This window comes from Salmo salar, chromosome ssa01 (assembly GCF_905237065.1).
Source record: "Salmo salar chromosome ssa01, Ssal_v3.1, whole genome shotgun sequence".
Taxonomy (NCBI): domain Eukaryota; kingdom Metazoa; phylum Chordata; class Actinopteri; order Salmoniformes; family Salmonidae; genus Salmo; species Salmo salar.
Window position 1 is genome coordinate 124,242,842 of NC_059442.1, and position 12,174 is coordinate 124,255,015.

At 45.1% G+C, this 12,174-nt stretch overlaps 1 protein-coding gene across 3 annotated transcripts in view; it reads right to left on the bottom strand.

The window, feature by feature from the left end:
* LOC106561374 (zinc finger protein 462-like) overlaps window positions 1-12,174 on the bottom strand; it is a 97,783-nt gene that overhangs the window by 12,150 nt on the left and 73,459 nt on the right. For 2 of the 3 annotated variants that reach the window (XM_014125267.2, XM_014125257.2), the window contains exon 7: window positions 9,121-9,345. The exons of the other annotated variant lie outside the window; for it this stretch is intronic. In XM_014125267.2, coding sequence (XP_013980742.2) covers window positions 9,121-9,345 — 225 coding nt within the window. The remainder of the gene's footprint in view (window positions 1-9,120; window positions 9,346-12,174) is intronic. 3 annotated transcript variants of the gene reach the window in all.

The following is a 12,174-nucleotide window of genomic DNA, read 5'->3' on the forward strand; positions in this document are numbered from 1 at the left end:
GCGCGCACTACCGCTAACTAACTAGCCATTTCACATCGGTTACACGTGTGTGCATACATTTCCACATATGGGTTGTCCCGGGAATAGAACCCACTATCCTGGCATTGCAAGGCTCTACAAATATGCATGACAAGGTTATAAATTCTTTGTGAAGCCTCAATCTATTATGATTTATAAAGCCTTTATTAAGCGGTACTTAAAACACAGGTTTATGTAATATTTGACAGTGGGTTATGTCGCATTTGACATTGGTGGTTATGTCACATTTCTTAACCCTTCATAGAGCACGAAATACAACTATAGATGATATGTGACACATTTATGTAGTGTTTATCACGGATTTATGAAGCCATTACAAGCTGCACGTCATTTAAATTGGTTCCGAAAAGGTCTTAAATCAAACAATGCCACACCTGATTCATAACAGCAATCTTTTCTCTGTAAAAGAGGAAAATATGTAGGTGGGATGGCAGGTACAGTTTGAGAAAGTAGTAATCTGTCTTTTTAAATAGGAGTAGCAGAGCCAATACCTCTGTCCAAGAGATACATTACCAGTCAAACGTTTGGACACACCTACTCATTCAAAGGTTTTTCTTAATTTTTTTTTACTATTTTCTACTTTGTAGAATAATAGTGAAGACATCAATACTATGAAACAACACATATTGAATCATGTAGTAAGCAAACAAGTGTTAAACAAATCAAAACATATTTTAGATTTTAGATTCTTCAAAGTAGCCACCCTTTGCCTTGATGCCAGCTTTGCACACTCTTGGCATTCTCTCAACCAGCTTTACCTGGAATACTTTTCCAACATTATTGAAGGAGTTCCCACATATACTGAGCACTTGTTGACTGCTTTTCCTTCACTCTGCAGTCTAACTCATCCCAAACCATCTCAATTGGGTTGAGGTGTCACGGTTGTCTGAAGGAGTGGACCAAGGTGCAGAGTGTTTGTAGTTCCACATTTTATTTATTAGTGAAACATAATGCAATACACTAAATAACTGAATATACAAAAACAACAAACCGTGACGCAGAGAGAAACAAACACTACCATAATTTCCGGACTATTGAGCGCACCTGAATATAAGCCGCACCCACTGAATTACAATTTTTTATTTATTTTGAACATAAATAAGCCGCACATGTCTATAAGCCACAGGTGCCTACCGGTACATTGAAACAAATGAACTTTACACAGGCTTTAACGAAACACGGCTTGTAACAAAAATAAATAGGCTTTAACGAAACACGGCTTGTAACAAAAATAAATAGGCTTTAACGAAGCACAGCTTGTAACAAAAATAAATAGGCTTTAACGAAACACGGCTTGTAACAAAAAATAAAAAATTAGCAGTATACAGTAGCCTACCAAGAAAGTCATTGGTCACTATCTTCCTCCTCCTGTGCACTGAAACCACTGAAGTCATCTCCTTCGGTGTCGGAGTTGAATAGCCTCAGAATTGCTTAATCCGATATTGGATCGTTTTCATTGTCGCTCTCGTCACTGTTTGACCTTAACCCGTTCGGCAATTTCATTGGTCTAATGAAAGCTTCATGCCGCCAAAAAACTGAGCACGTCACAGAATGTGTTTTTTTGTAGAAAAAAAATTTGAAAGCGGGAAAAATCCATATATTAGCCGCGTCATTGTTTAAGCCGCGAGGTTCAAAGCGTGGGAAAAAAGTTGCGGCTTATAGTCCGAAATTTACGGTACTCAAAAAATAATAACCCACAAAACAGGAAGAGGAAAAACCCCTACTTAAATATGATCTCCAATCAGAGGCAACGAGGATCAGCTGCCTCCAATTGGAGAACAACCCAAACAACCCCAACATAGAAATAGAAAAACTAGAACTTAAACATAGAATTAGAAAACATAGAAAAACCCAAAACACCCCCTGTCACACCCTGACCTACTCTACTATAAATGACATCTTACTAGGGTCAAGATGTGACAGTACCCCCCCCAAAGGTGCAGACTCCGAATGCAACATAAACAATAAAGAAACCACAAAGCAAAAGGGAGGGTAGGGAGGGTGATAATTGTCTATGGCGGCTCAAATGCAGTCCACATAACCTTAACCTCCAGCAGAGGAGGCGGCTCCGGTTCGGGGCGTATTCCCCGCTCCACCCGCTGATCCCTCCGCTCTAGTACCACCGGACCGTGAATCATCATCGGAGGAGGAACCGGACTGTAGATCATTGCTGGAGGTTCTGGGCTGCAGGCCGCCGCTGGAGGTTCTGGGCTGCAGGCCGCCACTGGAGACTCTGGGCTGCAGGCCGTCGCTGGAGACTCTGGACTGGGGAACTTCTCAGGAGGTTCCGGACTGTAGACCGTCTCAGGAGGATCTGGACTGTATGCCGTCTCAAGCGGTTCCGGAGTGTAGACCTTCTCCGAAGGTTCCGGACTGTAGGCCGTCTCAGGAGGTTCCGGACTGTAGGCCGTCTCAGGAGGTTCCGGACTGTAGGCCGTCTCAGGAGGTTCCGGACTGTAGGCCGTCTCAGGAGGTTCCGGACTGTAGGCCGTCTCAGGAGGTTCCGGACTGTAGGCCGTCTCAGGAGGTTCTGGACTGTGGACCGTCTCAGGAGGTTCTGGACTGTGGACCGTCACTGCAGGCTCCGTGCCATGGATCATCACTGGAGGCTTCGTGCCATGGATCCTCTCTACAGGCTCCGGGCCATGGATCATCCCTAGAGGCTTCTTGCCATGGATTATCCCTACAGGCTCCGGGTCATGGATCATCCCTACAGGCTTCTTGCCATGGATCATCTCTACAGGCTTCGGACCATAGATCATCACTGGAGGCTTCATTCGTGGAGCTGGAATTAGTCTCACCGGACTAGAGAACGTCGCTGGGAGTTCTGGACTAGGGAACGTCTCAGGGAGTTCTGGACTAGGGAACGTCGCTGGAGGCTTCGGACTGGAGAGCGTCGCCGGAGGCCAGGTGTGCAGAGCAGGCACAGTGTATACTGGGTCGTGGAGGTGCACTGGAGATCTGGAGCTTATGGCTGGCACAACCCGTCCTGGCTGGATAACCTCCGTAGCACGACAAGCGCGAGGTGTTGTGACAGGTCGCACAGGTTTGTATTGGCGAACTGGGGTTACCGTGCGTAGAGCTGGCGCAGGATAACCAGGACCGAGAAAACACACCGGAGACCAGGAACGCTGAGCAGGCATACTCCTTCCTGGCTGAATGCCAACTCTAGCATGGCACCTGTGAGGAGTTTGCACCGAGCGCACCAGGCTGTAGCTGTGCACTGGCGACACAGTGTGCATCTCAGCATAACTTGGCGCTTGCTCGGTCACTCGCCCCCCACAGTAAGCACGGGGAGTTGGCACAGGTCTCCAACCTGACTCTGCTAATCTCCCTGTGTGCCCCCCCCAAATTATTTTTTGGGGCTGCCTCTCGCACTTGCCTTGCCGTTGGTATCGTGCCTCCTCTCGTCGCCGCTCTGCTCTTGCTGCCTACACCTGTTCCCATGGAAGGCGATCCCATCCAGCCTGGATCTCCTCCCATGTCCAGGATCCCTTGCCGTCCAGAACTTTCTCCCAGGTCCATTCTTTACCACGCTGCTTGGTCCTTTTATAGTGGGTTATTCTGTCACGGTTGTCTGAAGGAGTGGACTAAGGTGCAGCGTGTTTGTAGTTCCACATTTTTATTTATTTGTGAAATGTAATGCAATACACTAAATAACTGAATATACAAAAACAACAAACCGTGACACAGAGAGAAACAAACACTACTCAAAAGATAATAACCCACAAAACAGGAAGAGAAAAACCCTACTTAAATATGATCTCCAATCAGAGGCAATGAGGATCAGCTGCCTCCAATTGGAGAACAACCCAAACAACCCCAACATAGAAAGAGAAAAACTAGAACTTAAACATAGAATTAGAAAACATAGAAAAACCCCAAATACCCCCGTCACGCCCTGACCTACTCTACTATAAATGACATCTTACTAGGGTCAGGACGTGACATGAGGTCAGGTGATTGTGGAGGCAAGGTCATCTGATGCAGCATTCCATCATTCTCCTTCTTGGTCAAATGGCCCTTACTGTCATGCCCCTGATCTGTTCCACCTGTCCTTGTGCTTGTCTCCACCCCCCTCCAGGTGTCGCCCATCTTCCCCATTATCCCCTGGGTACTTATACCTGTGTTCTCTGTTTGGCTGTTGCCAGTTCGTCTTGCTTGTCAAGTCAACCAGCGTTTTGTCTCTGCTCCTGTTTTGTCCAAGTCTCTCTTTTTCTCGCCCTCCTGGTTTTGACCCTTGCCTGTCCAGACTTTGAGCCCGCCTGCCTGACCACTCTGCCTGCCCCTGCCCCTGCCTGCCGTCCTGTACCTTTGCCTCTATTCTGGATTATCGACCCCTGCCTACCTTGACCTGTCGTTTGCCTGTCCTTGTTGCTGTAATAAACATTGTTACTTCTGCATTTGGGTCTTACCTGAAACCTTATAGTACGAACTGGCCATGACTGACCCAGCAGACTTGGACCAGCTCCGCAACGCCATCTCCTCCCAAGGAGCCACCATTGGTAGGCACGAGGAGTTGCTTCGCGGTCTGATGGAAGGGGTCCCAGCTGGTAGCAGCGCCGTCACCCTTATTTCCCGGGAACCCTGCTTACCTCCCCCGGAGCGTTACGATGGAGATTCCAGAACCTGCCGGCCCTTGTTTTCGAGCTGCAGCCTTCTTCGTTCCCCTCAGACTGCTCAAGTATACGCTGATGTCTGGGAGGGCACTCGCCTGGGCCACGGCGGTGTGGGAGCAACAATCCGCCGTCTGCCTCAGTCTGGAGGTATTCGTTGCGGAGGTGAGAAAGGTTTTTCGAGGCTCTGGTGTCCGGGAGAGAGGCTGCCCGGAAGTTGCTCCAGCTTCAGTAGAACTCCCTCAGTGTGGCAGACTATGCGGTGGATTTCCGTACGCTAGCAGCAGATGGTGCCTGGAACCCGGAAGCACTGTTCGACATGTTCCTACACGGATTATCGGAGGAAGTAAAGGACGAGCTTGCAGCCCGGGAACTACCGACGGATCTCGACTCACTCATCGCTTTAACCATCCGGCTCGATGGACGGCTATGGTAACGTAGGAGGGAGAAGAGGTCTGATTGCAGTTCCAATCACTCACTCAAGGATCCCACCTTGCATCTGATGAACTCCTGAAGTCCCTGGCATCTACACCCCCGAGAGGATCCGAAGTCTGCTGATTTATCTCTTCCCAAGCCGATGCAGCTCGGCAGGGCTAAGCTGTTTCCAGCCGAATGCGTACGCAGACTTAACACCCAGAGTTGTCTGTATTGCGGTACTGCCGGTCATTATGTGTCTACCTGTCCGTTCAAGAGTCCTAGCTCATTTGTAGGAATGAGTACTCTGGTGGGTCTTAAGGACAATTTTGCTTCTCCCCCTACTTGCACCCCTCTCCATGCCACCATGCTGTGGGGTGACCAGTCCAAATCTATCCAGATACTCATCGACTCGGGGGCCGATATGAGTCTTATGGGCGTTACCCTGGCGTCCGAGCTGGATATCCCCACTCAACCCCTCTCCATTCCCATGAGTGTTAGAGCGCTGGACGGGCGCTCTATAGGCCGGGTCACCCACCATACCACCCCCATCAACCTACGAGTGTCGGGGAACCACAGCGAGACGATCCAATTCCTGCTAATTGAGTCTCCGCAGGTTCCTGTGGTTTGGGATTCTCCTGGCTCCAGCGACACAATCCCTCGATTGACTGGTCTACTGGTGCTGTCGTGGGCTGGAGCCCGTTCTGCCACACTCATTGCCTGAAATCAGCTCTGCCTGCCCCAGGACGTATTCCCGGGGGCTTGGAAATTTCCCCGAACCTCACCGCCAGTCCCGCGGAGTACCAGGACCTCCGGGAGAGGTTCAGTAAGGCCCGGGCCAATTCACTTCCGCAACACCGACTGGTACCCAAGGATGTGAAGGTGGATGCTCTGGCACGCCGCTATAGCCCTGCGGTTACTCCCCTGGAAGCTGAGACCTTTCCCCACTGCTCCAAGATCATTAGCCCCTCTGCTGTTTGTCCTCTGTTGCCCCGTACTCTCCCCATACTTCCTACTTTTAATGTGTCTAGATGTAAACCCATGTCTCACAGCCCTTTGTCTCCTGTTTCCAGGCCCACCCCTCTCCCCCGTATCATTGACGACCAACCGGCGTACAGAGTGAGACGTCTCCTGAAGGTTTGACCTCGGGGTAGGGGATTCCAATACCTGGTTGACTGGGAGGGTTATGGCCTGGAAGAGAGGTGCTGGGTCTCCACTAGGGACATCCTGGACCCAGGCCTCATCTCTGAATTCCAACACCAGCACCCCACTCAACCAGGTATCACACCTCCTCCTCCATGCTTCAGGGTGGGAACCACAAATGCGGAGATCATCCGTTCACCTACTCTGCATCTCACAAAGACACAGCGGTTGGAACCAAAAATCTCAAATTTGGATTCATCAGACCAAAGGACAGATTTCCACCGGTCTAATGTCCATTGCTCATGTTTCTTGGCCCAACCAAGTCTTCCTCTTATTGGTGTCCTTCAGTAGTGGTTTCTTTGCAGCAATTCGACTAGGCCTGATTCACGCAGTTTCCTCTGAACAGTTGATGTTGAGATGTGTCTGTTATTTGAACTCTGTGAAGCATTTATTTGGGCTGCAATTTCTGAGTCTGGTAACTCTAATGAACTTATCCTATGCAGCAGCGGTAACTCTGGTTCTTCCTTTCCTGTGGCGGTCCTCATGAGAACCAGCTTCATCATAGCGCTTGATGGTTTTTGCGACTGCGCTTGAAGAAACTTTCAAAGGTCTTGAAATGTTCGGCATTGACAGACGTTAATGTCTTAAAGAAATGATGGACTGTCGTTTCTCTTTGCTTATTTGAGCTGTTCTTGCCACCTCATGAAGTTGGTTGAGAGAATGCCAAGAGTGTGACAGCAAAGCTCTCATCAAGGAAAAGGGTAGTTACTTTGAAGAATCTAAAATATAAAACATATTCTGATTTGTTTAACATTTGTTTGGGTAGTATATGATTCCACATGTGTTATTTCATAGCTTTGATGCTTTCACTATATTCTACAATGCAAACAATAGTAAAAATAATGAAAAACGCTGAAATTAGCTGGTGTGTCCAAACTTTAAACTGGTACTGTATTTAATAGTGCAAAAGCACCATGTAGCAGTAAGTAGCAGAGTCGTTGGGGAGTTTAGAAGATCAGCCAAGGACAGAAAGCAAGCCATCTTCAAAGTGGAAATTATAAACTTCTGAAGCCCTTTAAAACTGACCATCCTACCGATCCTCGACTTTGGTGATGTCATCTATAAAATAGCCTCCAACACCCTACTCAACAAACTGGACGCAGTCTATCACAGTGCCATCCGTTTTGTCACCAAAGCCCCATACACTACCCACCCATACACTACCCACCATCATACTCGTCGCCAAACCCACTGGCTACAGGTTATCTACAAGTCTCTGCTAGGTTAAAGCCCCGCCTTATCTCAGCTCACTGGTCACCATAGCAGCAACCACTCGTAGCACGCGCTCCAGCAGGTATATCTCACTGGTCACCCCAAAAGCCAATTCCTCCTTTGGTCATCTATCCTTCCAGTTCTCTGCTGCCAATGACTGGAACGAACTGCCAAAATCTCTGAAGCTGGAGACTCATATCTCCCTCACTAGCTTTAAGCACCAGCTGTCAGAGCAGCTCACAGATCACTGCACCTGTACATAGCCCATCTGTAAACAGCCCATCTATCTACCTACCTCATCCCCATACTGTATTTATTTATTTATTTATCTTGCTCCTTTCCACCCCAGTATCTCTACTTGCACATTCATCTTCTGCACATCTACCATTCCAGTGTTTAATTGCTATATTGTACTTACTTCGCCACCATGGCCTATTTATTGCCTTAACTTACCTTCATTTGCACTCACTGTATATAGACTTTGTGTTTTCTTTTGTTCTACTGTATTATTGACTGTATGTTTTGTTTGTTCCATGTGTAACTCTGTGTTGTTGTATGTGTCGAATTGCTATGCTTTATCTTGGCCAGGTCGCAGTTTCAAATGAGAACTTGTTCTCAACTAGCTTACCTGGTTAAATCAAGGTGAAATAAAATAAATAAATAAAATAAAAAACTTCAAAGACACTACAAGTTTTTAAATGTCCTGCATTGCAGGAAAGTTCTACAGCAGGGTGATCAAATTAAAACTGTAGCAGCCTCCAGCACGATAGCTCGTCATCTTAAAAATCGTTTTACACTAGTATCATTACGATCACAGACAGTCAAGCAACAGACAAGATCGTTCATAGCTTAAAACTCTACACCTAACTAAAAGTTTAGCAAGCAATCCACCAGCTTTACCATGTTACCAAGCTACAAAGATTGAGAGTGAGAGAGAGATATTTGATAGGCTCTGGTCCTCCTCAATGCTTAATTTGTTTTCTGTAGCCAACAGTGACATGGCGGTGGCATTCCATAGTGCTTCTCTGCTCTGCTCTGTCTGTGTTTCATGTTTTGTGTTCCACTTCCACCTAGAGGGAAAATTCCATTGTGCCAGAAGCAGATGACAGCTGCCAAGAACATTCTAGAACAGAGCGGACCGTCGGTTGGACACATGGAGAGCCGGGCACCTGACACGCTAGATTAACACCTTCTGGGAACCAGTCATGGGCACAAACAGAAGGATATATCCTGTTTGATCGGGTCTAACAACGTGAATTCTGTGATTTCAGTGGAAGACCATGCTTTTACTCCTACCACAATGTTTCCCAAAGCGGTGAAATGGGCTGCCCTGCTGAGTTCTGATGCTCTCCAGACTTGAAATGAACAAGACTTGTACTGGTAGTAATTGAAAATGTGTATTTGTGTCAACAGCTCCTGAACGGCTCCTTCTGTCAATGGCTCCTAAACTGCATATCAGCGAATAAATTATAAATTAGGGCTCATTTGAAAAAGAGATATCTATCTAATTGTGACTTTCTTGGTAAATAAAGAATAAATAAATAAGAAATAAATAAGACAAAAATAAATCAAACCAAAAACTCTAAGATCAATAAAAGTCGCCCAATCTGTTAGATGCTACAGATGGAGCTCTTACCGTCAAGGTCAGAGGTCAGGGGTGTCTGGTGAGGATCTGAGCCCAGCCTGAAGGGCCTGATCTGGGGGGCGTGGCCGGCCTGGGGAACCTGGGTGTGGGTGGTAGTGCCAGCGCGCAGCTTGGGGAGGGTCAGGGCCTGTCCATGGTCCCTCAGAGAGTGCTCCTTCAGTTGGCTGATAGTCATTGAGGAGAAGGGGCAGGACAAGCACTTATACGTGTTCTCGCCTGTAAGATAATAATAATAGAAGGGTTTTATAGAGCACTTTTTAAGGACCTAAAGACGCCTGTGTGTGTCAAGAGTAAACAGGAATGAAATCAATCTTTCATGAATCTCGCAGTTTTATTATGACCCCTTCGGACATGAATAATTATCGCCCGATGTCTAAACTACGTATATCTGCTGCTTCTTTGGTAATAAATTGACATTGTAAATAGCATTGACAAAAGGCAGCATTGTGCTGACCTTTTTCTGGACCTGTCAAAGGCTTTCGACACTGTTGACGTTCCGTTATTCATTCTTAGACTGTCTAACATTGGCCTGGGTCAGGCAGTCTGCAATTGGTTTGAAAATGACCTGATAGACAGGACACAATGGGTTTCTTCTGATGGTGTTAAGTCAGGTTTCTTTGACATTATGAAAGGTGTCCCACAAGGGTCAATTTTAGGTCTTGTACGTTTTACTGTCTATATAAACAATATTTGTTTTTCTGCAAAATTTTTTTTTTTTACATACTATACTCCTGTATGCAGATGACACTGTTGTGTATGCTATTGTCCCCACGGTCGGCCAGGCTCTTTCGGAGCTCCAGTCTGCCTTTAATGCCCTCCAGAAAGCCTTTGTTGAATTGAAATTGGTACTAAATGCAGGTGAAACCAAGTACACTATATGTTATTTTGTAATTCACGTAAAAATGTATCTGATGATTTACGTATAATTATGTATATTTGATGGTGCCCTCATTGATCGTGTTATAAATATCTGGGCATCTGGATGACGAAAATATTTCAGAAAGAATGTTAATGAGTTAAGAAATTAAGATTTCAAATGGGCTTATGTTATAGGAATATGTCATGCCTTTCGTTATATAGCAGAAAATAATAATTCAGTCGACATTCATTCCGGCTTTAGACTATGGTGGTATTGTCTATATGAATGCAGCTGCCACTGTATTGAACACAGTTTATCATAGTGCGCTACCTTTCATTACACCAATAGGTTCAGTATCTTTATCAGAAAGTAGGATGGACCTCTCTTAAGTCTCATAGATCAATTCACTGCTCTGTTTTTGTTTACAAAGCCTTCTAGTGCAAACTTCCACGATACCTTACTTCATTGTTAAATTACAGACATACGAGTTACCAGACCCAATAGCAGGGATGGCTAACTCTATAGGTCCCGTTGATCACTAAAGAATTAGGAAATCTGCAAAGCCTTCTGCACTTTGATGGTCTGGTGCTTCTAGGGCAGTTCAAGTTGTTAATGAAGGACCTCATTGTGTTTGTTCTTAAATTGCTTGTAGTATTGTATGTTTGTATTATGTTTTGGGTTTGAATGCTGTACATTTAATGAATTGTGCTCATGCAGGGCTTGGTTTCAATGGGACTCCCTGCTAAAATGAAGTAAACAAATATATAACTATAATTTCGTTAAAGCCCAAGTCCCAGTTCAACCCAGCTAAAAAGAAAAAGACAGAGTGCAAAAGCAAGGACTATCTCTCTTTGGCCAAGGAGAATAAACTTTGGTCAGAGAGAAACTCTTTTGAGAGTGGCTTTATCCAACTTAGTATAGAGTTGAGCATGTCAGTCAGTGTTCAGACTTCGAGTAGCACAAGACACAAAAATCTGCCTCTGTCACCAATTTTCTATTTTTTTTTACACTTTTTATGATGACCTCCCTCAGTCCATTCAAGGGAAAATCGATTGGCTTGGTACTATATAGTAAGCCCAAAAGCTTTCAGCCAGACAGACAGAGCCAGCGCCTGCCGACGGATCTGAAAAGAGGGGTGTTGACACTCATTTCCTGCTAATCTACCCTCGAATGACTTTTGCACCTTATCGAGAGAACCAGCATTCACATAACGAATGCTACCCACTACGCTACCCACTGTGCACACCATGTCATTTGAACGTGGAGATGTTGGTAATATTTGGTTGAGATCAATGAGATTTCAATCTTTATTCACCCACTCACAAGGAGGGTAAGTAGTTTGTTGAATTCCCAATGTGTTCTCACTATGCTTAAAAACATCTAAAAGAACAACCAAATTCAAAAAAAAAAACTATGTTTGATTTTTGGTTTCGTTGTCTTCAAACACTGCGCTTTCAACTATTTAAAAGCCAAACAAAGGCCTAGGTCAGATCAAGCATTAACCGGCGATAGCCGACACCCGCATAGGTAGTGCTTTGGCGGTGTCTGAGGTAGAGCTGTCAAATCAGAGCGGCTGCTCCTGTGGTCATTGTCACGAAGCCACACCCGTTCCACTTGTGTTAGAAGTTTAGAATGAGAAAGTGTCGGCTAGCACGGATCTGATAGAATCTGGCCCAAGGTTCAAATGGGAATACAATGTCAGATATTCTGTATTCATACATCTTCACTGTACTACTTCTGAGTACTGCTAGGTTTTACACAGTCAAATGTAACAAATAACTACATTTTCTATAAAAAAAATGGTACAAATGATACATTTGTGACATCAATATATACTATATAAAATAATAAAAATTACTCAATACAATAATATGTGATCTGTATGTAAAACATTTACATTTGACATTTTTGTCATTTAGCAGATCTAAAATCTATGGAAAAAATTCTGAGAACAGTAATATTTTACACAAACATGAAGGTACCCATAAGCAATAATTTCAGAAGAAAACAGACAAATGTAAAAAATTGGCGGAAATAGCGTTTTGAAAATAAACTCTTCAAATACTGTTACAATAGTTTGCAAGATGGCATTTACTTTAGACTATGTACTGTATTACAAAAGTAATAATGAATTGTGTTTGGTTGACAATGCAACCAAATACCAACATGAAGTGCATTTAAAGTTT